This window comes from Natator depressus, chromosome 7 (assembly GCF_965152275.1).
Source record: "Natator depressus isolate rNatDep1 chromosome 7, rNatDep2.hap1, whole genome shotgun sequence".
In the NCBI taxonomy this organism is placed as follows: domain Eukaryota; kingdom Metazoa; phylum Chordata; order Testudines; family Cheloniidae; genus Natator; species Natator depressus.
Window position 1 is genome coordinate 31,303,745 of NC_134240.1, and position 26,484 is coordinate 31,330,228.

Genomic DNA, 26,484 nt, shown 5'->3' on the forward strand with positions numbered 1-26,484 from the left:
CCTGGCTCAACCATTGGCACTGGACTTATGTCTATTGCTCTTCCCACAGCAAAACCAGTGTGAACAAACTGCACTGATCCAGTTGGGTCCCAAATAACTGTGTCTATTTAATAGGGCTAGCCAGAAAACAGGAATTCTGTTTAGCACAATAATTTCAGAGGTTTCATATCAGAACAAAACCAAGACCTTTCAAAACGTTTCATGAAAACAGAGAGCTCCATCCCAGAAGAGCCAATAGCTCAGGCAAAGTAGCAACCTAAACCTTGTTCTTCTGCACCCCAACCAAGTTCCCTAACAACCAGGATAGCAAGTCAGCCCTTCTCACTCTCTGCAGGGACTTGAACCTGATTCTTCATCACAGGTGAGTACTCTGGCCACCAGGCTTTTCTGGGGTGGGCCTCGCTCACGTTATCATTTTGATCAGAAATTCCATCCTGGACCTGAGAAACCCTCCCGACAAAACTTTGGTCGAAACCAAAAAGTTTCAGTTTTGACCAATTGGCAATTTCCCACAGAAAATTCTAACCCAGCTCTTCTATTTAGTACATGTAGCCATTTGAAGCCTAGCTACATAGACACCATTGCTCTGAGTGGTTTTGAAAACACAGAACACAGCAAAAGCCTTTAGAGGGACCACAGACTAGTTAATTCTGCCCTATTCCTGTACTACACGCTGCAAGTCACTTCCCCACTCCGTGCCTCAGTTTCCCCTCCCACACTTTATCTATTTAAATTACAAGATTTTCAGGGCAGGGACAGCACCCTACATAGTGGGATCGTGACTTCTTATTGCTCCTGAAATATGCATAAAAACATACCTGTTTAGAGGAGGTTCTGCACAAAGGGGTTCTGAGTATGGTAGAAACATGGTTACAGTCCAGGGCTGTGCTGCCATGCAATGAGAGAGCTTATCGCTCAGTAGTTCATGTACCTCCCAGACTCTAGCTTCCCAGGCTGACAATTTGCATCAGACCCATAGGGGAAGAACAAATGCGAGTCCAAAAAGGAAGTGTTTAACCCGGTCCACAATCAAGCCACACCCACAAATAAGCCCCACCCTCTTGAGATACACATGTCACTCAAAGTCAAGGTGACCATGTTTTCAATACCTCCAGCCAGGGCTTTTATATGGCGATGTTGTATTAGGGTCATATGTGAGACAAAGTTATTCATGTTACAGGAGAACTCAAAGGCCCTAACAAGAAGAAGGGCCCCATTGGTTAGGCACTGCACATACACGTAGCTAGGGCCAGCCTTTGCCCCAGAGAGCTCACCATCTGAACAGACAAAGGGTGGGAGAGGAAACAAAGATACAAAAAGAGGAAGTGACTCACCCAAGGTCAGACACCAGGCCAATGGCAGAGCTGGGACTACAACCCAGGTGAGTGTCGTATTCACAAGACCATGTTGCTTCTAAAAAATGCCCTGTGCTGGCATCATTGCTAGAGTGGGTCAGAAATGGGGGTGGTTCCAGAGGGAAATTTTGACATTTGGCGGAAAAGCAGGGATTCGAACCCACAACTCCCAAACCCCTAGTTTATGGCCTGACCAGGGGAACGTCACAATCACTTTACACACATGTCAACTGCATCCCAAACGCTTGTCCCACTGCACTATTAGTATCATAACAACGTGAGGCCCCAGTCAGAGATCAGGGCCCCACTGCAGTAGGGATGTGGAATAAATGAGGACATTCCTTGCTACAAAGAACTCACAGTCTTAGCATAGGACAAGAGACAACAACTGCTTCCCCCAAGGAATGGGCTACAGGGCAGGAAAAATGGTGGATGTTTCAGTTACAGCTCTGGATTGGGACCTTTTGGGGGGTCAATTCCCGCCTCCCCAGAGACACCGTGTGTGACCTCAGACAAGTCGCAGAGGGTAGCAAAAGCTCGTAAGTTGCATAGGAAGGAAGTCCCGTTTTCAGAAGTGACTCAAAGACTTAGGAACCTGAGTCCCCGTGACTTTCATAGAAACTTGAGCTCTTGAGTGCCTAACTCCTTTTTGAAAATGAGACTAAATGATTTAAGTCACTTGAAACGCTGAGTGGAGCAACTCTGAGATACCTTTAAGACTCTGGGCTTTAGTTCCCCAGTTTCTCCATCTGTAAAAGAGTGCTAATAAACCTTCCTTTGACTATTTGCATCGCGAGCTCTTCAGACCAAGGGCTGTCTCTTACTAAGTGTGCCCAGCACAGTGGGACCCTGATCTCAGTCAGGGTCTGTGCAGCACCCAGCATGACAGGGCCTGCATCTCAGATAGTATCAGCTGGTTTCTGGCAGCATCTGGCATAACAAGGCTTTGATCTTGGTCAGGGTCAGTGCAGCACATGGCACAATGGGGCCCCAATCTCGGTCAGAGTCTAGTACAATGTAGCGCAATATCTGTCAGGTCTGTGCAGTGCCCAGCACCTGCGAGGGACCCACTCTTGGTCAGGGTCTGTGTAGCACCTGGCACAATGGGGCCTTTAGGCACTTCTGTACTACAAATTATAAGTACACAAGGAGAAGGTAAGAGTAAGACAATCATGCTTAGGAAAAAACACTGCATTCACAGCACACCAATTCCCTGGCAATTGCTCCAATGGCTCCGGGTGAATTTTGTCCCAGATACTAACATCTCTTGTGAATAACTGACTACATCAAAGGATATCTACTTGCTGGACTGCCTTTTACACTCACCTGATGCTGTTACCCAGGACTATTGCTATTACTCTCAAGTACTGTGTGTATTACGGTAGTACCTAGAAGACACAACCAAGATCAGGATTGCAACATTATTTATTATTTGTATTTATTTCTATTGTGGTAGTGCCGAGGAGCACCAGCAAAGGACCAGGAGCCCATTGTGTTATGCATTAGACCAGTGGTTTTCAAACTGCGGGTCGTGACCGAGTACTGGGTCGCGGAAAGTAAGGCAGCAGATCACAGCGGCTCTGGTCAGCACCGCCGACTGGGCAATTAAAAGTCCCGTCAGCGGTACTACCCAGCTATCTGTTCTGACACTGCACTGTGTTCCGGAAGCAGCCAGCAGCAGGTCCGGCTCCTAGGTGGCGGGGGGCCCCGGGACTCCAGGCGCTGCCCCCTCCCCAAGCACAGGCTCCACGCTCTCATTGGCCAAAAACCGGCCAATGGGAGCTGGGGGGATGGTGCCTGCGGGCGAGAGCCATGCGGAGCTACTTGCGCACCTCTGCCTAGAAGCTGGACCTGCTGCTGGCCACTTCCGGGGCGCAGCGCATTCCGCGGTGCCAGGACAGGCAGGAAGCCTGCCTTAGCACCCCCGCTGAACCGCTGACCAGGAGCCGCCCAAGGTAACCCTGTGCCCCAATCTCCAGCCCCAGCCCTGAGCCCCCCCCCAAACCCGGAGCCCCTTCCTGCATCCCAAACCCCTCATCCCTGGCCTCAGCCCAGAACCCTGACCCCCTCCTGCACCCCAACCCCCTACCCCAGTCCAGAGCCCCCTCCCACACCCTGAACCCCTCATTCCCAGCCCCACCCACAGCCCTCACCCCCACACCCCAACCCTCTGCCCCAGCCCTGAGCCCCTCCCATACCCCAAACCCCTCATCCCCAACTCTGTTGGGTCGCGAGCATCAACAATTTTCTTCAACTGGGTCGCCAGAAAAAAAGTTTGAAAACCATTGCATTAGACAAACACAGAACAAAGAGGTGGTTCCTGCTCCAAAGAGCTTCCAATCTAAGAGCAGACAAACAATGAGGCAACCCTGTCCCAGTTTAAATAGACAATGAAAAGAAGTGAATTGCCCAGCAGCAGAACCAGGGATAGAAGCCAGGTCTGCTTTCCCTAAGCCAGTGCTCCAGGCACTTTCTTAACCTTTCCCCCCAGCCATTCTCTTTGTCCTCCCCTCTCTCCCATGGATTTATGCTCTGTTTCTGCCCTGTCTTTATCCAGCAATTTGCCTCCACATGGACCCCAGCACTCCTCCATCACCAGCCAGCTTCGATGAAGCGCATATGGAGTTAGAGCCTCAGCTGATGTAAACTGGCATAACTCAATTGTTTTCAGTGGGGCCAAGTTGATTTAGTGCAGCTCGGGATTTGGTCCCATGAGTCATCTTCTCAGCACCCAGCACACTAGGCCCCTGCTCTTATTCGGGATCTGTACAGCATCTAGCACATTGCGCTCTGATCTAGATCAGTGTCTTTGCAGCACCCAGCACACGGGGACCTGGATCTAAATTGGGGTCTGTGCAGCCCCCAGCACAATGGGGGCCCTGATCTCAGTCGGGGGCTGTGCAGTGCCAGATACAATGGAACAATAGTCTTAGTTGGAGCCTCTAATAGTAATGCCAATAATAATCAACCAGTGCAAAGCAGGCTTGGTGCCCTTGTGTACTGGAGGCCTAATGCCTTCCTAACACGGCCCTTTGTCCCACATTTACTGGATCAGTAGATTTTGTCTCCCTTTCCCTTCAAGCTAATCCTTCAAACCCAGGGTAGAATTTTAACCCAAGTAAGATGATTACGGTTTACATAACCCACACACGCACCCATTTATCCCAATCAGTTTCCTAAGGCTATATATATATATATATATATATATATATATATATATTACTCCCCCCATCCCCCTGCCCCCATTACCACCACTACACACGCAGTTTCCAGCATCCCAGAATGAAACAGTCCAACTGAGGTGATCCAAGTTCACACCACAGGTTGCTCAGATCTTCTTCCAACAGACTGGTATCCCTGCTGAGACCCCAGCTCTTTGGGTGGATGCCAGATTGATAGCGGTTTCAATGTTGTAGGCAAAAATTTAAAGGGAACTTTCTTCTGAGACAATGAGACTAAACTTTCCCATGCAGCCGTCCAAGTTTTGCTTTTCTCCTGTAGGAAGCGCCTGGCTGTAGCTGTCGTGCTTTGACAGATCTCTAAGAGAGCAGGAACTTTTGTAGGAGGTACCGTTTCCAAATGCAGCTCTGTTTGTGAAATTCATTTAAGTCCTCAGGAGGCGAGTTAACGGTGGATCTGTTCGGCATGACTTTTGCCGAACTCCTAGACAGCATTGGCGGCATGGGCCGCTTTCAAATCATCCATGTCGCTTTACTTGTTATCCCTGTTTTAATGACAGCCTCTCATAACCTCCTGCAGAATTTTTCTGCTGCTGTTCCAGGACACCACTGCCAGATTCGTGTAGCTGCCAACAGCACGGGTGGTACAAACGTGACTCAAAGACTGAGCACCAAAGATCTCTTGAGGGTCTCCATCCCGATGGATGGGGACTGGGAGCCGGAGAAGTGTCGCCGGTTCGTCACCGCCCAGTGGCAGCTCCTAAATCCCAATGCAACCGTCGCAAATGGGACAGAGATGGAAACAGAGCCATGCACGGATGGGTGGACCTACGACAAGAGCATCTTCACCAACACCATCATTATGGAGGTAAGGAAGGGCCTAAAGCACTCACCGTTGCTCAGAGAAACCTTGCATTGCTTGGGTGTAATTGATCAATATTTACATCTGACTGCACAGGAGCAGGAGGAAGTGTGGTCCAGCCAGTGAACTGTGACTTGGGTTCAGTTCCTGTCTCTGAACCATTCCTACTCTGTGACCTTATGCAAATTATGGGATTTGCCCAGCTGGATCATTCCCAAGGTCCATTCAGCCCAGTCTCCAGTCTTGGACAATGGCCAGCACCAGATGCTTCAGAGACAGGTTTAAGAACCCTGCAGTAACCCCATGTGAGATACCCTGTCCCATACATAGGCCTCATCCTGATCTTTAGTAGTTGGAGATCGGCTCAAGCCCTAAAGTACCAGGTTTAATATCCCTCCCAGAAGCCTTGTTGTTGCTGTTATGATTACTCTGGATGGTTTTGATATCCATATAAATATCTAATCCCCCTTTCAATTTTGTTAACTTCTTCCCCTCAATGACTTCATGTGGCAGTGAGTTCCACAGGCTAATCCCACATCATGTGAAAAAGTGTATTTCCTCTAATCGGTTTTGAACTCCCATCTTTTAATTGCATTGAACATCCCCTTGTTATGAGACAGGAAGAACAGATGCTCCTGATCTGCTGCCTATCTCCCACTTGTAGTTTTATAGACTTTTATCCTGTCCCCTCTAATTCATCTCCTTTGCAAGGTAAATGATCCCAGTCCTTTCAATCTCTCTCCACAAGAGAGTTTCTCAGGCTCTTGGTCATTCTTGTTGTCCTCCAATGAACCCCTTTTAGTTCTGCAATATCCCTTGTGAGATGGGGTGACTAGGTCTGCACCCAGCAATCTCTTCATCTCTCTGTCCCTCACATTCCCATATAAGTAAAACATGGATAATTCTTCCTTTCTCCCACCTGTGTCTATTTGGAATGTAAACCCTTAAGGGTGGGGGCTATCTTTTACTGCGTTTGCATGTTGCTGGAGCTTCTACCTGCTGCTAGAACAGAAAATAATAATGTCATATATGATGAGACACTGTAGGTCTCCATGCCGTCTCTGCTCCTATTATTTACTGACAATTTGTCCTGGGAAGGAACATTCAGATTGTAAAAGGAGATTCTGGTAACTGTTTGCCAGATGGTAAGAGATGGCTGTAGCTGGATATAATAAAACTCAGCCCTTCCCATGATGCAAAGAGCTTTACAAACTTGCATCCATTGCTATGAGCTAAGTGTGTAGTAGTACCATTATCTCAATTTTACAGATGGGGAAACTGAGGCACAGGGAGGTGAAGTGACTTGCCCAAGGTCACAGTTGTGTTAACCATAGAGCTGACTACAGAACCCAGAAGTCCCAGGCTTACAGTCCTGCTCCTGTAACCCCTAGAATCACACAAGCTGTCATAGAACCCAGGAATCCCAGTCTTAGTGCTCTAAGCACTAGAACACTCTCCTTCCAAGCGCCAGGAGCAGAACCCAGAAAACCTGATGCCCACTCTCTGTTTTAACCACTAGACCCCATTCCCCTCCCACAGCTATAGATAGAACCCAGCAATCCTGACTCCCAGCCCCCCACTCTATCCTACTAGATAGGATACTCCTCCACAAGAGCTAGGACTAAAACCCAGGAGTCCTTATGCCCAGTCCCTGCTTTAACCAATACACATAATTCCACATCTTGGAATTATGACCCTCAGTGCTCTGCACTAACCACTAGGCCACACCATGCAGCTGCAGAATAGTAAATACCCAATACTGAGATGGTGATTTATTCAGATATCCACCAGTAGTTATATCACTCACACATGTGACCTCATACAAGCTGTGAGCCACCCCCTTAACAAATCCACTGACACAGCAAAGTACTGTTTGCTTGTTTAACCAATGCTGAGCTGCAGGACTGTTCCCTGCCCTTGACAATTCTCAGATTGTTGGTTAGTTAAATATTTACTTGCAATTTTAAAAAAAATATAAATACAAAGCAGGGATTAATTTTATTTGAAATGTAACCTTATTTACCAAATGCAAATGGCCAAATCCTGGTGCCAATAAAATCATTATTTTTATTAAAATATCTGTAGTGCCTAGAGACCCCAACTAAGATCAGGGCCCCTATTGTGCCAGGCGCTTCACAGACCATGACTGAGTTCAGGGCCCCCTTGTGCCAGGTACTGCACAGACCCTGACTGAGATGGGAGCCCCCATTGTGCCAGGCAATGCACAGGCACAGAGAGAGAAACAGTCCCTGCCCTGAAGAGCCAACAATCTAAAAGACAATGGGTGGGAGGGGAAACAACTTACTCAAGATCACACAGCAGGAGAGCCCACACCCGAACCCAGCTCTCCTGAGTCCCAGACCAGCACATTATCACTAGGCCACCTTTCCTCTGCTTCAAGGGTTTCTGGTGCTCAAAGCTATTCGTGGGGCTGCCGGAGCACAGGCAACAGCTCTCATAGCCCCTGGCTCTATGCCTCCTCCCTTTGCCACCTGCAGTCCTGCAGCCTGAGACAGTCCACCTCCCACTGGTAGCAAGCAGTACTGCACCCTGAAGTCCATCGACTGCCTAATACAGTCATTACATAACTGCTGGGGATAATTCCCCTGAGCCCCTAGTGACCAGCCACCCCAGCTCTCCATTATACCTTTGTCTGCTAAATTAAATACTCCCCCATCCATAGCATTGGCTGTTTTCTCCTTGCGTGGGTATGAGCAGCTTGTTATGACAATGTCTTGACCACCTTTCCTCCCCCGCCTGCAGTGGGACCTGGTGTGTAACCTGCGGACACTTGGACAGATGGCTCAGTCAATCTACATGGCTGGGGTGCTGGTGGGAGCGCTTCTGTTTGGAAGCTTAGCGGACAGGTGGGTCTTTGCAAGGCTCTTCCTTCTCCCCGCTCTGAGAGCAGCTGCAGGGGCACAGAAAGCAACAGCCATGGGGTGAACGGTATCTGCTGGGGCTAGGGGCAAAAGTTCAGGCAGTGAACTGAATGTTTAAATTTTGACTTCAGAGATGAGGATGTGGAGGTTGGGGTAGAATAATCCCAGAGTCTAATAGCCTAGTATGTCCAGATGCATAGCTGGTGTAAATCAGCATCACTCCCCTGGAGTCAGTGGGGCCAGATCCCTAGCTGGTGTAAATCGGCACCACTCATTGGTGCCAATAAGCATTTTTCTATTGTATTCAACGACCATTGGATGAGGCCCATTTATACCAGATGAGGATCTGACCCATGGCCTGGCAGTTGCTACATTTTCCTTTGCTTATGTTCATCCTCTTCCTTCTAGCTGCATTCCCTCTCCTTGCCTGATCATGCGCCCATTGAAGTCAAAGGCACGACTCCCATTGATTTCAGTGCTGCAGTAGCCCTTGGAAAGCAACTCCTCTCAGTGCTTGAGGTTTACCCTTTCCCTTACACTTGAGATGCTGATCCACGTCCCCTTGTAGTCATTGCTTAGCCACATTTAACTCATTTACAGCCTTGCCTTGTGGGTCAGTCCCTCCAGAGCCCTGGTCATTTGTGCTTCCTCTCCCCTGAACACCTTACAGGCTATGTCAGAACACACAGAGATTAGATTAGATAAAATAGATCATCCATGTCCACGTGCCCAGGAGTGAATGCAGATTGCCAGGTGCAGTCGCATCAGTGCTGTCCCCACCTATCCTCAGGGCTCTGTGGCTCTGCATATACAGGATTCTATCAGTCACCAGACCCAGCACAGCTATTAACATGCCTTCCTCTGCCACAGGTTCGGGCGGAAGGCTCTCCTGAGCTGGTCTTACCTGCAAATGGCTGTCTCGGGCACCTGCACCGCCTTCTCGCCCAATTTCACCGCATACTGCATCTTCCGCTTCCTTGTCGGGATGGCCCTTTCTGGGATCATTCTCAACTGTATGTCACTGGGTAAGGGACCTTCTTCCACTGATCCTTGGTTTTAACCTGGGAAAATTAGCCCTTCTTATAACTACCTGCATTACAGTTGCTCCTAGGAAACCCCAACACAGCATGCACATTATTTCCGGTATTACAGTAGCACCTAGAAGCCCCATTCTGGTGTGTGCATAATTAACAGTATTACAGTAGCACCTTGATGACCCAGTATAGTGTGCATATTAGTAATATTACAGTAGCACCTGCAGGCCCTTACGGAGATCAGGGCCACTTTACATTGGACAGGTTATTAGTAGTATTACAGTAGCACCCAGAGGCACTAAGTAAAATCAGGGGCTCACTACAGTGTGTGCAGTATTAATATTACAGAAGCATCTAGAAGCCCTGAGATCTGGTCCCCATTGTGTGAGGCACTGGATGTCTACCTCCCTCTTGGTGTCTGCTGTGCAGAGGATATAACTCTGCTCCAGCCACAGAGCCCTGCTTAACAAACAGCCACCATCTTAGTGACTTGGGGCTGGGAACTGACCCAGAGAACCTCCAAGCGAATGAGTTCTTTAGCTCAGCCTATAGAGACCCATGCACACAGCTCTAGGTGACATGTGCACATACTGAGACTGTCCTGGCCCCAAAGAGCTTATAATAGACAAAGGAAGAATTATTGTCCCCATTTTATGGACTGAGGCTCAGCGGGGTTTGATTTTCCCACCATCACACAGGGAGCATGTGCCAGAGCCAGGAACTGAACCCAGCTCACTTGAGTCCCCCTGAGAGGCCAACCTACCTCTCAAGCCCCGGCAGCCCTCATTAACTGGGAGAGCTGTGAAGCTGCTGTCCCACTTTTCATGGCCCAGCCCAGCCAGAAGACAAGACACAGGTCCCTGGTATGCAGTGTGAATGATCTAACAGTCCCCCACTTTTCGATTAGCGCCCGAGCTATCAGTGGCCATGCAGAGTAGGGGCTGCACAAACACAGAACAATAGATGGCTCCTAAGTAACCTACTTTTTTTCATTTGGGATTCTCACTGTCCTTGTTTTCCAGACAAATGCCCAGATTCCTCTTTTGAACGCTGCTAAGGTCTCAGCCTCAAGGTAGTCTTATGACAGTGAGTTACGCAGGCTAATGGTCCATTGTTAGACAGGACTCCCAGCATTGCTTTGCAGCCATCCCTTCCCTCCAATGTCTGCTTTTCGTTTTTGGATGCTGTTTTCCTGCTCTTGTTAGTTTTGATCTGGCCCCGGCATACAAATATTTATCCCTGTGTTTGCACGCATCACTTCTGCTTATATGCAGCCTGAGTCAGGAGGGTGTCTCAGAGGGAGCCCAGCATGGTAGCATCACTGGATTACAATAATAATACTTTGCAATTAAGGACATGTTAAAAAAAAGTTTGTTTTGGAATTGTGGGTGAGGGTTTGAGACAGTCCTTTCTAATATTAACGGTGCTAAAACAGTAATTGTTATGGTAGCATCTCAAAGTTCTGACTGAAACTGGGGCCCCCATTCTGCCAGGCACTAAACAGACCCCAAGATCAGGGCCCCCATTGTGCTGGGTGCTGACAGACCCTGACTGAGATTGGGTCCTGCATTGTGCCTGGTGCTGCACAGACCCCAGTCAAGATCAGGGCATCCATTGTGCTGGGCCCAGTCCATTCACATAGTGAGCAACAGTTCCTGTCTTGAAGAGCTTTAAAATACACAAAGGGTGAGAAGGTGGAGAGGGAGACAAAGGATGGTGAACTGAGACCACTGCCTACTGTGGTGACCAGTCTCATTGTTTCTTGGTGTTCCCCCCATCTGTCTTTCTGCATCCTTCTGTTGCCTCGTGTCTTATATTTTAAACTCATCTCTTTGTTCTGGATGTATACAGCGCCTAGCACAATGGGGTTCTGGTGCATGATTCCTAAGGCTATGTTTACACTGGCAACTGAACGACAAAACTTTTGTCTTTCAGAGGTGTTACCCCCTCTTCCCCCCGGAAAGACAAGTTTTGCCGCAACAAGCATCAGTGTGAACAGCACATTGTTGGCAGGAGCACTCTCCTGACGACAACGCAAACGCTGCTCTTTGGGGATAGAAGTTTTTTATCGGCAAGAGAGCTGACAAACAGCAGCTATACTGAGCAACTTTTAGCAGCATGGCTGTGGTGACACAGCCATGTTGCTTAAAGCTGTGTAGTGTAGACATAACCTAAGCACTACTAAAATACAAATAAGGAATAGAGGAAACAGAAAGTGTCTTGCCCAAGTTCATGGAGAAATTCTGTGGCAGATCCAGGAATGGAACACCAGTGCCTTAAATACCCGTCTAGTACCTTAATCACTGGCCACCCCTGCCTCACATTCATAGCTCAGCATCATTTTAACCCTGAAGGACAGCAAAGCCCCTCACCGATTAGGTGGCACCACTGAGATCTTAATCCATGCCCACAGAAACATTCCCACATGCCTCCAAAACCTGTTCACTTGTGCAGCATGTTAACTAGAGATGTAGGAACAATTGATTGTTTGGTTCAGTGGCTGAACCAAAAAAATTTGTTTACATTGTTTCAGGGTGATACAAAATAGAAATTTTTCTGTTTTTCTCACCAAAATGAAAAACAAAAATTCATTTTGGATCAAATGAAATGCTGTGTTCAACCAAAAACAAATCTTTTTGGGAGGTGGGAGCTCTTTGGTTTTTCATTTTGTGCATTTCTGGATTTTTATTACACACGTTGTGGCTTTTTAAAAATAAATCTAGCTAAATTTCTAAACAAAACATTGTTTTAAAACAAAGAGTTGAAACAAAACATTTTGAGTATCGGGGGTAGCTGTGTTAGTCTGTATACACAAAAACAACAAGGAGTCTGGTATCCTTAAAGACTAACAGATTTATTTGAGCACAAGCTTTCGTGGAGTACAATCCCTCAGACAGAGACAAACACCTACAAGATCTTTATCAAGCATTCTTAAAACTACAGTACCCACCTGGGGAAGTGAGGAAACAGACTGACAGAGTGAGACGGGTACCCAGAAATTACCTACTACAGGACAGGCCCAACAAGGAAAATGACAGAACACCACTGGCCATCACGTACAGCCCCCAGCTAAAACCTCTCCAGCACATTATCAATGATCTACAACCTATCCTGGAAAATGATCCCTCCCTCTCCCAGACCTTGTGAGGCAGGCCAGTCCTCGCTTACAGACAGCCCCCCAACCTGAATACTCACCCAAATACTCACCAGCAACTACACACCACACCACAGAAACACTAACCCGGGAACCAATCCCTGTAGCAAACCTCGTTGCCTACTCTGTCCCCATATCTACTCTAGCGACACCATCAGAGGACCCAACCACATCAGCCACACCATCAGAGGCTCATTCACCTGCACGTCTACTAATGTGATATATGCCATCATGTGCCAGCAATGCCCCTTTGCCATGTACATTGGCCAAACCAGACAGTCCCTATGTAAAAGAATAAATGGACACAAATCAGACATCAGGAATGGTAACATACAAAAGCCAGTAGGAGAACACTTCAATCTTCCTGGACATTCTATAACAGATTTGAAAGTAGCTATACTTGAACAAAAGAAACTTCAGAAACAGACTTCAAAGAGAAACAGCAGAACTACAATTCATTTGCAAATTTAACACCATTAATTTGGGCTTGAATAGGGACTGGGAGTGGCTGGCTTGTATAAAAGCAGCTTTGCCTCTCCTGGAATTGACACCTCCTTATCTATTATTGGGAGTGGACTACATCCACCCTGACCAAATTGGCCCTGTCAACACTGGTTCTCTACTTGTGAGGTAACTCCCTTCCCTTCATGTGTCATTATATAATGCCTGCATCTGTAATTTTCACTCCATGCATCTGAAGAAGTGGGTTTTACCCACGAAAGCTTATGCCCAAATAAATCCTTTAGTCTTTAAAACATTTTGACCTTTTCAGAAAAAAATATATTTGGCAGGGCGGGGCAGGGCGCAAAGCTATTTGCTGAACTCAAAATGAATTTGCAAATAGTCAGCCTGAACCTGCATTTTTCAGCAAATAAACTATGTGTCCGAAACATTTCGCCCAGCTCTAGTATTAACCCCTCTGGCGTGGGTGCCTTCCTTTCCAGTTGTTGAGTGGGTGCCAACCAACGTACGGACCATAGCCGGCACAGTGGTGGGATACTGCGCCACCATCGGGCAGATTGTTCTTGCAGGCTTGGCATATGCCCTCCCAGACTGGCGCTGGTTACAATTCACTGCATCAATGCCCTTCTTCATCTTTTTTCTCTATTCCTGGTAAGTGCATCGCTGCTTGTTGATAGGTTCACAGGCCTAGATTCTGATCTCACTCTTAGACACAGGGCTCAAGCATGGGGGCTGCAGGAAGCATACACTGACAGTCCGATACTCATTGGGCTGAGCTGAAATAAGCTCCACTTCAGTCTGTATTCCCATCTGATTTAACTGTGATCTGTTACACAGCCTAGTGCCCCCATTACCAAGGTCTGTGACTGTCTTTGGATCCAAGGCAGTCATTTGTACCTGTCAGTGCAGAAAATGCATATGTTCAAGGGCTAGTACTGTAGAGGCTCAAACTCATCTGGGAGCTTTAGGTCCAACTATAATGGAAACAACAACAACTTGGTGGAGTTCCTCTGTGTTTGCAATGTATAACTTCTCCTCAGAATCTGTCCTATAAGCTCTTAGCTCTACCCAGGTTTGAGTGTCCCTAATTCCCATGAGCCACAAATTCCTACAAAGAGAACCCAACTGGAAAGAAGAAAGCACTCCATTGTTTCTTGGCATTGCTGCTCATTTTGCAGGTGGTTTGCAGAGTCCGCTCGCTGGCTAGTTCTATCAGGAAAACCGGACCGAGCCGTGCAGGTGCTTAAGAAAGTTGCTCAGATAAATAGAAAAAAAGAAGAAGGAGACAAGCTCAATACTGAGGTAAAGAGATGAATGGAATTCTTGACCATCAAAGGAAACCACAGATAATCATATCTTATGTGCAATAAGGATGGAACCCCTGAGGATGTGTAGAAGGAACACTTAAGTGATGTGTAGGCTTTCAGCTGGCCCTCTGAACTGCATGATGCACTAGGATCAGAAGTGCCCAGGATACACCACCTCATCTCTCCAAGATGGTGCATCACGGGATATATAGTCTAACCAGGGATCCTGGCCTGTAGAGGAGAATGGGAGATGAGACACCTGAATTACAACTCCCATGAGGCACCATGGCAGCATTCCCAAACAGAAATATTTCCATTTCTAGTTGGTTTCAGTATTTGAATTTTCACGAAAATTTGAAATTTTCCATGGGAAAAAACTCCCACATTTTCTGTCCAGATCTATTCATGCATTATTGCATGATACTCATGCATTTAGCAATAGAACTGGTCAGCAATTTTCCAACTAAACTTATTTTTGTTGGAAAATCAACAAATTTCTCATTTTGAAAATTTTTTGGAAAAAAGTTTCAAAATTCCCATTTCAAACATTTTTAAAAGAAAAATTCAATATTTTCAGTTTCAAAATTTTTTGCTAATTATAGTTTAAAAATTTAAATAGAAAAAAATGTCAAAATTGAAATAAAACATTTTGAAAATGTCAAAACAATGTTTCAATTGACTGAAACTGAAATTTTTTTCATACTGTTAATTTGTGCAAATTTTCGAGGCTGTCTTCTCATATTGATTTGGGATCAGAAAAATTTGAGATCTCCAAAATTTTCATGGGATGGGAAAACTGTTTCCCACCCAGCTCTTTGGCAGCTTTCTCATGCACGCCATTGGCTCAGGTGAAATCTTACCTAGTAGAGAGAGAGTGAACAAGACAATCCGCCTTGAAATTTGTCCCAAGAGGAGGTGCATGGGGCTGGGATCCAGAAGTCCATGGGGATAAACGTCACCCTGGCATTTAAATAACATGTATAAAATTTCAATGTGGAGTTGCACAACATTTGACGGCTATGCACAGATTATATTAAAGTGAAATTCACCCCTGAGTTAGCACAAGATCTGTGCAGCACTTAAATCCCATCTAAACTATGTTTTTAAGGACTTAAATGTAACTACTGGTACATAAGTTTTGTGCTGCCCAGGAACGAATTTCACCTTGGGAGGAGTGTTGGAGATTCTGCAATACACTGTGGCCCAGATGATGTTTTTGTTTACCTGCTGTAAATCCAGAGTCAAAGGAGTTATTCCAAATTTACACTGGTGCAACTGAGAGCAGAATACACCCCTCAAACTTTGTCATCCAATCCATTTAGGCTTTGGCAGCCAGGTCCTCAGCTAGTGTAAATCAGTATAGTTAATGGATCTATGTCAATTTATATCAGCTGAGGAGCTGGTCCATGGACTCATAGATTTTAAGGTCATTAGACCATTAGTTTGACCTCCTGCATAACACAGGCCATAGAATTTCACCCAGTTATTACTGTATCGAGACCAGTAACTTGTGTTTGACTAAAGCATCTTCAAGGAAGGCAGCCAATCTGGATTTAATGACATCAAGAAATAGGGAATGCACCACTTCTCTTGAGAGTTTGTTTCAATGATTAGTCACCTTCCTTGTTAAAAATTTGTTCTTTATTTCTAATTTGAATTTGTCTGGCTTCAGCTTCCAGCCATTGGTTCTTGGTCTGCCTTTCACTTTCTTGAGAGTCCTTTAATACTTGATATTTTCTTCCCAGGAAGGTACTTATACACTGTAATCAAGTCACCTCTTGATCTTCCTTCTGATAAAATAAACAGATTGAGCTCCTTCAGTCGTTCACTCTAAGGCATTCTTTCCAGCCCTCAAATCATCATTCATAGATTTTAAGGCCAAAACAAGAGACCACCAGATCATCTAGCTAGACATTGAGACCCTCTAGCCACATTCAAATACAAGCTCTCAATGTCATCTGAATAACCACACTTACTGATCTGGTATGTTTGCTGACATTAATTTAATATATGGATGATATAAATCTAGCATGCTTCCAATGATGCTTAAATTCTGGCCCTAGTCCAGGGATCAAAATCAGATTACAAATTTGTTCGCCTTTTGTGCCTGAATTCTGATTTCTAATTCATTCCAAAGTACAAGTGTCTGTTGTTTTTCCAACCTGAAAATCATTGTCATTAATACGCCCTGTAAAGTCCCATGATTCTGACCTACAGAAAGAAGCAGTTGCATTTGCAAAAGTAAACCTATTAAGCTGTGCAGAAAGATATGACTGTGAGGTCTTAGCACTAATAAGAATTCTGATGCTCACGCCAATGGACTGAACTAAGATTAATAATGCCTGCCCTTTCATGATCTCAACTGCTTGTTTCTCAAAGATAAACAGAATCCCTGCATGATTCTGTGGCATTCTAAGACAATGGTTAACTCAGGGACACAAATGCCTTTGGGTACAAACTATGCTACTTGTATTTCACAACAGATTGCAGAGTGTTTCAATACTAACAGTTCTACTATGTTAAGACAATGGCTTACGAGGTTGGGGACTGAGTAGGGGGCACTCTCTCCTTGGAATCCATGCTAGCCCTGATGCCCCAGCGCAATGCTAGGGAACACTGTGTTACAGGGAGTAGGATGGGGGGGGGGCCCAGCAGGAGGCGCTGTCCCCTCACAGTCAGTGCTGACCCCAATGACCCACCATGATTCACTGGAGGTGGAAATATGTGGTCAGTTAAGGTCCCAGGGCCCTTTTCCCAATGGGGTTAGTTACCCCAGGGATAAAGCTGCCCTCACTATTGTGTAAGGGTAAAAAGAGGGACTTCGGTGGTGTCTAGGCTAGAGCACAAGGGAGAATTTCACCTTTAACATTTCGGTCCAAATTATCAGAGGACTAATACCCCAGGAAAACCTACCGAAGTCAAATTATCTTCATCTTCTGTCCTAAGGTTGAGTCGCATTATTATGAGCTGTTAAACAGCTTCTGCTTTCCAACCCAGAGCATTTCAGTGGTGGATGAAGTGATCCGATCTATCTGCATACATACCCCTCTGTCTGTATCTATCTATGTTCTTATGTAACTGGATGAACATATTTAAAAAAATCTGGAAAGTCTCTGTGTTCTGCATTTCTCTTGAGTCCATGTTCGGATCACTTCAGTGTTGTGCCAGCTCCTGTAGCCAAGCGATAGCTCTCGGATGGTCACTAGAGGGGGATGCAGGATTGGTTGTATGTTTTCTTCTGTGCTGAGCTTACCCACATTCCTGGTCTGTTTTTGTTTCCTCTAAATGGAATGGTGCAAACATTTTAAAACAGCTCCTGGGCCTTGGGGAGTGATGGTCACAGGAATTGCCTGACTGGATTAGACTAGTGATCTGTGTAATCCAGTATCCTGTCTCTGATAGTAGCTAGCATGGAGTCCCATTCCAGGCTCTGGGAGAAGAGCAGGGTCTAGTGGTTAGAGCTGGAGGAGGCTGGGAAGCAGAATTCCTGGGTTCCATTCCCAACTTGGGGGGGGGGAGTGATGCCTACTGGTTAGAGCTAGGAACTGGGATTCGGGACTTTTGGGTTCTCATCCTATCTCAAACCTGGCAGACTATTCTTTATCCTATCCATTATTTTGTGGCCCTTTATCAGGTCCCCTCTTGCTGTGGTAAACATTCCCAATCCTTTCAGTCTCATGGGAGTCTCTCCAGAGCTCTAATAATTTGCATTGCGCATCTTTGCCTCCCCTCACCACATATTTCTGCTACATGCTATGGGCCAGATCCTCAGCTTCATTGTCAATTGACTTCAATAGCACAACAGCTGGTTTATACCAACTGGGGATCTGGCCCCATTTTCTCCAATGGAGCGTATCAGATGTGCTGAGCACAATGAGGAGGATGCAGCAGGATAATACACCAGAATTATTTTTCCTACTCTCTCTTCTCCCTAGGTCTTGAAATCCAACATGAAGAAGGAAATGGCCTTGGCACAATCTTCCTACACGTTGTATAGTTTGGTCCGCACACCCAATGTACGCAGGATATCCTGCTGCATATCTAGTGTCTGGTAGGTGTGCTCTGTTCTTTCTTTCTAACTGTGAGGCCCCAGTGCAGCACTAGGGGGTGCTGTGCTACAGGGAGAGGGGTGGGGGGGCTCAGTAGAGGGCACCCTCTCCTCAGAGTCAGTGCAGACCCCAATACCGCACCATGATTCATTGAAGGTAAAAACATGTGGCCAGTCAACCCCTGTCCCTTTTCCCATCAGAGTTAGTTACACCAGGGATAAATCTGGCCCCACTTTATATTGACATCCCCCCTCCAATGACCATTCACAGGTTTGCCACCAGCTTTGCCTTCTATGGCTTGGCCATGGACCTGCAGCACTTCGGCTTCAACATTTATCTCATCCAGGTAGCTTTTGGCTCCATTGACATCCCGGCCAAGCTGGGTGCTGCCATCGGGATGAGTTTCATCGGCCGGCGCTTCACCCAGGCAGCTTCCGTCATCCTGGCAGGGCTGGCGATCCTGGCGAACATATTTGTGCCACGAGGTGGGCATTCAGGGTGCAACAGCCAGGGGAGGTACGGGGATGAATTAAGATGACCTGGGACTCTAGTCATACCATGACATGGGACAGCCTACTCCCAAGATGATCTCCCCTGGGCCACAGCCCTCATAGCCCAAGTCTACCCCTATGGCCATACCCCCAGGGACCTCCCCTGACCCAATACCCCGCCCCAGGGGCCTCTCCTGACTCATGGCCCCACCCCCACAATCCACCCCATGGCCCTGCATCTTTGGCTGAACCCCACCCCCACAGCCAAAGCCCTCTCCTTGGCCTTGTCCATTGCCCCCATAGACAAAACTTACCCGATGGCCTTGCCTCCTCCCAGCTATGCCTCCCCTCCACAACCCACCGCTGCATGACCCGGCCTGGACCCCCACAGCCCAACCCTGACCTATGGCCCCACATCCACTGGAAATGGCAGAGGGAGCGATCTCCTCAGGAGCAGAACAGGAGTACCATGGGAGGTGTTTTCCAGGGAGGGAGCCAGGCCCACAAAGGAGAATGGGGACAAGAGGCAACTGAACTGCAACTCCCACGTGGCACCACCATAGCATCAAAACTATTTCAACTTTCAGGTGTTCATTTTTTGACACACAAAAAATCGACAGTCTGCGGGAGGCTGACACACTCTGTGAAAACTTCGCTTAGTTGAAAACCCCAATGTTCCATCAAAAAAACAGTTTTGATGGAAAATTTCTGACCATCCCTAATGTAGACATCTCTTTTATAGATCATAGTGTTACTCTGGCTGTATCTCGGATACATACTGTATATAGGCACTGAGTGACCAGCCTTAGCCAGGACTGTTCCAGCAACTGACCCCACTCGGGACTGCTACCAGTACTGACCACTAACTCTTATCCTTTTATGTCCCCCCACAAGAGCTGAAGGCCTTACGTACATCCCTGGCAGTGCTTGGGAAAGGATGCTTAGCCTCTTCCTTTAACTGTTTGTACCTCTACACCGGGGAGCTGTACCCAACAGTCATCAGGTACCTACTGCAGCACTCATCTATTTCTGCATTAGATGAAAATCTACCCAATGCTTTACTCAAGTCAGGGGGTCGGCGCTCGGAACGACAGTGCTCCTCAGGCGCAGCTGGAACCAGAGCTCCGAATTTCCATTCCAAAGGAAGTTTCAACATTTCAAAATTTCTTGCAAGATGAAAATTCCAAAAAATTTCATTTCAGAAATAGCTGAACAACCTTATTGAAACCCAGGCTATTGGGTTAAACACAGGGGTAACTGGGTGAAATTTAACAGCTCATGTTAAACCAGAGGTCAGACTAGAAGATCTACTGGTCCCTTCAGGCCTTAAACTCTATGAAACATTTCAATAAGGACTTACGAAAACAGTAACTGATGTATCATTTCAATTATTATATAACATTATATTACATAAACCATCGAATCACAGAAATGTAGAGCTGAAAGGGACCTCAAGAGGTCATCTAGTCTATCCCCCCCATGCTGAGGCAGGATTAAGTATAACTACACCACCCCTGACAGGTATTTGTCTAACTGTTCTTAAAAAAGCATTAAGAATGGGGATTCCACAACCTCCCTTGGTAACCTGTTCCTATCCTTAGAGTTTGAAAGTTTTCTCCTAAAACCCAACCTGAATCTCCCATGCTGCAAACTAAACTGATTCCTTCTCGTCCTAACCTTGGTGGACATGGAGAACAATTGATCATCCTCTTTATAACAACTATTTACATATTTGAAGACTTATGTGTTTTCCCCCGTCCCCTGCCTCCAGTCTTCTCTAGGCTAAACACGCCAAGTTCTATCCACCTTTCCTCATAGGTCAGGTTTTTTAAACTGCTGATTGTTTTTGTTGCTCTCCTCTGGATTCCCTCCAAGACACAGGATTCCAGCTGAGGCATCACCAGTGCAGAGCAGAGTGGCACGATTGCCTCCTGTTTCTTACATACAACAGTCCTGTTAATACATCCCAGAATTACATTGGCCTTTTTCACAACATCATGTCACTGTTGATGCACATTCAACGTGTGATCCACTATAACCCTCAGATCCTTTTCAGCAGTATGACCACCTAGCCAGCTATTCATCATTTTGTATTTGTGCTTTTGATTTTTTTCCCTTCTGACATGCAGTTGTCAGAGATTGCCTGGCCCTTTAAGGGTAATTGAGCTCAGCCACACCTGCGCCAGATTAGCTAACCCCCTGCCTTAGCTGGTCCTGGTCAGATGTTGGAAGGACTCCGTGGAAGGCCCTGAGCAAGAGTCTGAAGGAGATTGTGAAAGGCTCCAGGGAAGCAGTCAGAGCTGTGTCCCACAGCCAAAGACAGAGACTGAAGGGTAACCCAGAAAGGATTGGGAACTAAGCCTGATGGGTGGGCTGAAGGGGAGCTGAAGTGGGGACAAAGAACTTTTGATTGTGTTTGAACTTTTGTTACCCCAAGGGACAATTGAACTCTGAGTGAGCCAGCCAGAGGGCTGAGACATGTGAACCCCCAGGAGAGACAGGAAAGCCAGAGGAGGAGGAAACTGAGGCAGAGAGTGCTTGCAGCAGCACACTCAAGCAGCATGGGGTGCTACAAGGCAGGCATGTCCCATGATACTAGTACTTTGTACTTGTCTTTATTGAATTTCATCTTATTGATTAATATAATAGTCCAAATGATAAATCAGTTATCATTTCAGTAAGTCCCTATTGAACCATTTTGATAAAGTCCGTTCAATATTTCCGAGCCCTGCACTTTCCGTATATCTGATTAAGTAAAGAACGCACCTGGGGGGTACGAAGTTTCTTTCCTTCCATTGGCCAGGGGATGGAAATAGGTGAACCGATCAACCTTCGCCATCCCCCACCCCCAATGTAAGTCTTCTCCTGTTCCCATCCTTGGGCTCCCAAGGCTCCACCAGGACAAAAAGAAAAACAACAAAGCCCTTTGACCTCACTGAAATGAAATGTTTAAATCATTTCTCATTGAAAATTTTGACAAAATCATTATGTTCCCATGAAATATTTCAATTTTGTTGAATCAGAATTTTCCTACAGAAATCTGTTCCACTGGAAAATTTCCCCTCAGTTCTATTCTTAGGCCTAAAGTAACATTTTCTGAATTACCTAAGTCCCATTTTCAAAACTTTCTCCCTGTTAAAAATGTGCACCTTGTTTCCAGTTTGAATTGGTCTAGCTCCAACTCCCAGCCCTTGCAACTCTCATTTGCCCTTTTTCTGATGCCTCAAAGCAGGGGTGGGCAAACTTTTTGGCCCGAGGGCCACATCGGAGTTGCAGAACGGTATGGAGGGCCGGGTAGGGAAGGCTGTGCCTCCGCAAACAGCCTGGCCCCCTCCCACTTCCCGCCCCCCTCAGAACCCCCGACCCATCTAACCCCCCCTGCTCCTTGTCCCCTGACCAACCCCTCTCGGGACCCCTGGCCCCTAATCACCCCCCGAGACCCCACCCCCTATCAAACCCCCCCCCGTCCCCTGACTGCCCCAACCCCTATCCACACCCCCGCCCTCTAACAGGCTCCCCGGGACCCCCGACCCATCCAACTCCCCCCATCCTTGTCCCCTGACCGCCCCCTCCCCAACTGCCTAACTGCCCCCCCAGGACCTCACCCCCTATCCAACCTCCCCTGCTCCCTGTCTCCTGACCGCCTCCACCCCATCCAACTGCCCCCCGGAACTCCCTGCCCCTTATCCAACCCCCCCCCACCCTCTGACCACGCTGCTCAGAGTGGCAGGACAAGCTTATTGGCAAGGTGGGAGGTGGGTGAGCGCAAGCCCGTGCAGCGGCGTACCTGCGGGGGAGGGGCCGGGGGCTAGCCTCCCCGGCCGGGAGCTCAGGGGCCAGGCAGGATGGTCCTGTGGGCCGGATGTGGACCGCGGGCCGTAGTTTGCCCACCTCTGCCTCAAAGGATGCATCTCTACTAGGAGATAACTTCTCCCCACCTAGGTATATACAGACTATAATCCTATAGTACAGCACCAGCCTTCCTGTCACAGTGAGTCCTGACCTCAGTTTGGGGACAGCCTCAAAGATTAGAGTCAACCCAAAACATTTAGTTTTGATCCCTCCCAACCCTGACAGAAATTTAAAAAAAAATTGGCAAAAATGTGACCTTTTTCCCACAGAAAAATTCGTTTTTGCAGAAACTGCATTTCCTGTTGAGGGGAAGTTCTTAACTGGCTGTAGAAATAAGGAAAGACGGTTCTGATCAAAGGCCATTTCTGAGCAGACCAAGGAGAGAAAAAAGTCCATGGGCAGATTGAATCTGGTCTTTTGCAGAATCAGTCCAATATTATCATGATTTTATGATTTTTTTTTAAAGGTTGTTTTCTACACTTGCAGACAGACCGGCATGGGCCTCGGAAGCACCATGGCTCGCGTGGGCGGCATAGTAGCTCCGGTGGTAAGGGTGACGGGGGAATATTTCCCATACCTCCCACCAATTATATATGGGACAGCTCCTATAATCTCAGGCATCGCTGCTATATTCCTGCCAGAGACCCTCAATGTGCCATTGCCCGACACCATAGAAGAAGTGGAGAGAGGGTTAGTCTGCTTTCACTTCATTTTGATTGAGTCCTCTCCTACAGTAGTTCGTCTGAGCCTTCTCTCTCGTATAAATGGAAGAAACTGCCTTGGATTCAATATAAGTACACTATAGCAAGAAAAGAACTGACACCTCCCACCGTAGCAGCAGCACGGGCTAGCGCTGGACTGGGAGTCAGGAGACTGGGTTTCACTCCCGTCACTCTGTGCTTCTGTTTCCCCTCCCACTCTTTGTCTATTCTGCCTTTTTAGATCATAAGATCTTTAGGGCGGGGACTGTCTCCTATTGCTTGTCTGTCCAGCACCTGGCCCAATGGAGTCTTGGTCTCAGTTAGGGTGGGTAAATAAGCCAGAGTTCAACTGGAGTCAACACTTCCATATCCCCAGCCGGTGTAAATTGGCTGTAGTGCCACTGAAGTGAACGGGGCCAGATACCCAGGTGGTGTAAATAGGTGTCGCTCAGTTGGACTCAATGGGCCAGATCCCCAGCTGGTGAAAATCGGACATAGCTCCATTGAAGTCAATAGCCCTAGGCCAATCACAACAGCTGAGGATCTGGCTCAATATTTATTTGTCTCTCTCTCTCTTTTTTTTTTTTTTTTTTAAAAGGACAAGGGCTAGAGACCTAAAGAATGAAGATCAAAAGGAGAAGATTCTTCTGCAGACAATGGGACCAGCAATGCTGCAGGAAGCCTGATGGTGTGATACAAGAGGGGGTCCCTTGAGTTAGGTAGTCCTCTGCTCAAAGTGTCACCCATGTTTCTGTACACAGCAGTACACTCACAGGGCCTGGGTCCACGCAGTGCTACAGAGCAGAGAGAAGTTGCAGGGGAGTCACAACAAATAAATGGCAGATTCCTCAATCTTTGAAGTATCTCTGTCACACACACCTGGCTGCGTACACAGTCGGATACTCGAATTCATATATGCACGCACACTGACTCGTGCATGTTCACACTCATGCATACACCCAGTCCCATTCACACCCTCACACACATGCTCACACATACACACTCATTCACTCAGACAGAAGTTCTCACACACTCCCGTTCACACACACTCGCAACAAACACACAGGTCAGCACTGTTAGAAGGCTCCCTCCCTTTCCACCACAGCTGGTTAACACTCAACCTCCTGCCATCGGACAATAAATTGGTTCCCTACCCAAATCTCATAAACAGCTGTATTTTATGGAAAACTCACCCTATAAAATCTAATGGCTGTGGATGGAATGTGTTTCATTCAGCTCCCATTGTAGAGAGGCCCATGGCCATTTTCCACATACCTGAATACCGGAGCCCTTGGGTCAGAGGAAATGTTTAAAACAACTTCAATTACCATCACGTCTGTTTCCATGGGGCGTAAACAGAACACTCATGCTGCCTAATAAATGCCGACTCCTGTTAAGGAGGTGGTCTGGGATGACCCATTCATCTCCTGCCCACTGTATCCCCACCTCTCCAATGGAGGACTCCCATTATGGCTCTGTATCTGCTGCAGGGTTCATTCTTTTAGCCCTAAAATGATCTTCAATACAGATCCCATCCCGGATGGGACAGAAAGTTTGGACCATATCCTTGGCTGGTGTAAATGGGCATAGCTCCACTGACTTCAGTGGAGTGATGCCCCTTTATACCAGCTAGGCAGCTGGCCCTTTACTCCAAAGAAGCTTTGCCCAATTTACACCAGCTGGGAATCTGGCCCTACTGTTGCCAATGGAGTGACACTGATTTACACCAACTGAGGATATGCTCCATTGATTCCAGTGGAGCTATGGCTGATTTACATCAGCTGGGGATGTGACCCCATTGACTCCAATGGAGCTACAGGTCTAGTCCTGACTCAGTGAGGTTGAATGATTAGCGGAGTGTGGGAGTGGAAGTCAGGACTTCTAGGACATATTCCCAGCTCTGAGAAGCAAACAGATTAGAGCACAGTTGAGAATGGGAATCAAGACTCCTGGGTACTATTTCTGGTTATGGGAAGGGAGTGGGATCTAATGGATTAGACAGGGGGGTTTCTAGGAGTCAGGATTCCTGGATTCTATTGTCAGCTCTGGGATACGGGGGGTCTAGTGGTTAGAGCAGATGGGGCTAGGAATCAGGACTTCTAGGTCTATTCCTGACTCTAGCTCTGGCCTCTGTGTAGTCTAAGGTTTCAGAGTAGCAGCCGTGTTAGTCTGTATCCACAAAAAGAAAAGGAGTACTTGTGGCACCTTAGAGACTAACAAATTTATTTGAGCATAAGCTTTCGTGAGCTACAGCTCACTTTGAGCTGTAGCTCACGAAAGCTTATGCTCAAATAAATTTGTTAGTCTCTAAGGTGCCACAAGTACTCCTTTTCTTTTGGTGTAGTCTAAGTGGGTAGAACAAAGGCCATTTGCTCCACTCCTTGGGACAGTATCAGTGTATGATATTGAGCCTGGCCTGGCAAAATAACTCTGTTGTTCTGCATTGTATCAAACCTGGATCCATAGCTCTTGGCTTAATGGGAAAAAAGAGAGAGGATGCATTTGGGGCCCAAGTTCAATAAATTATAAAGCACTCAGGGGACAGTTCATCCACTCTGCTCTCTGGGCTGGATGACCATGTCTTATCCTATATCATTCTGTATATAGACAGTTCCCTGTACTATGGAATGAAATGAGCTGAGATCATTCCATTTTAAGCACCAGGCGGTTCTATATTAAAACAACAATGAGAGGAAGGAGGATTCCTAACCTGGCCAAACTCACCTATCCCCTGTTATTTCATGAAGAATTTTCATTGGAATATTATTTCAAATTTCAGTGCTTCAAATAAACATTCCAAAGGCCTTTCTGTTTGGATTGCAGAGTTATTCAGGGAGGGACTGTCACCTAATGGTTAGAGTAGGCAGAGCTGGGAATCAGGATTTCTGGGGTCTTCTTCCAACTTTGGAAAGGGAGTAGGATCTAGTAGTTGGACTGGGGGGCTGAAAGTCTGGATTTTGGGGTTCTACCCCAAGCTCTAGGAGGGAGAGTGTGGTCTTAGTGTTTATGGCAGGAAAGCCTTGGCCGGGGAGTTAAGACGCCTGGGTTCTGTTCCCTGCTCTGGGAGGGAATGTGGTCTAAATAATCAAGCAGGGGACTGCAACTAGGAATCAGACTCCTGCGTTCTACTGCCAGAGGCCAATGTGATCTAGTAAC

At 47.0% G+C, this 26,484-nt stretch overlaps 1 protein-coding gene across 2 annotated transcripts; it reads left to right on the top strand.

Moving 5' to 3' along the window:
* Positions 1 to 225: 225 nt before the first annotated feature.
* Positions 226 to 25,403, top strand: LOC141990577 (solute carrier family 22 member 6-A-like). Of its 2 annotated transcripts, XM_074957929.1 has the most exons (11): positions 226 to 361; positions 5,137 to 5,402; positions 8,160 to 8,263; positions 9,149 to 9,303; positions 13,411 to 13,579; positions 14,107 to 14,230; positions 18,171 to 18,286; positions 18,555 to 18,769; positions 19,670 to 19,778; positions 23,114 to 23,317; positions 23,927 to 25,401. In XM_074957929.1, the coding sequence occupies exons 2-11, from the start codon at positions 5,235 to 5,237 to the stop codon at positions 24,012 to 24,014; spliced, it is 1,452 nt and encodes a 483-aa protein (XP_074814030.1). In that variant the 5' UTR covers positions 226 to 361; positions 5,137 to 5,234; the 3' UTR covers positions 24,015 to 25,401. The 2 variants fall into 2 exon arrangements, with proteins under 2 accessions (XP_074814030.1, XP_074814029.1); XM_074957928.1 differs by lacking the exon at positions 226 to 361 and having other exon boundaries at positions 4,810 to 5,402; positions 23,927 to 25,403.
* Positions 25,404 to 26,484: the final 1,081 nt, after the last annotated feature.

Bases quoted from the DNA above. Each gene is read 5' to 3' on its own strand.
- LOC141990577 (XM_074957928.1), top strand. From the start codon at position 5,001: ATGACTTTTGCCGAACTCCTAGACAGCATTGGCGGCATGGGCCGCTTT. The intron at 8,264-9,148 runs GTGGGTCTTTGC...CCTCTGCCACAG, and splicing joins TTTGGAAGCTTAGCGGACAG to GTTCGGGCGGAAGGCTCTCC. The intron at 14,231-18,170 runs GTAAAGAGATGA...TCTTCTCCCTAG, and splicing joins GAGACAAGCTCAATACTGAG to GTCTTGAAATCCAACATGAA.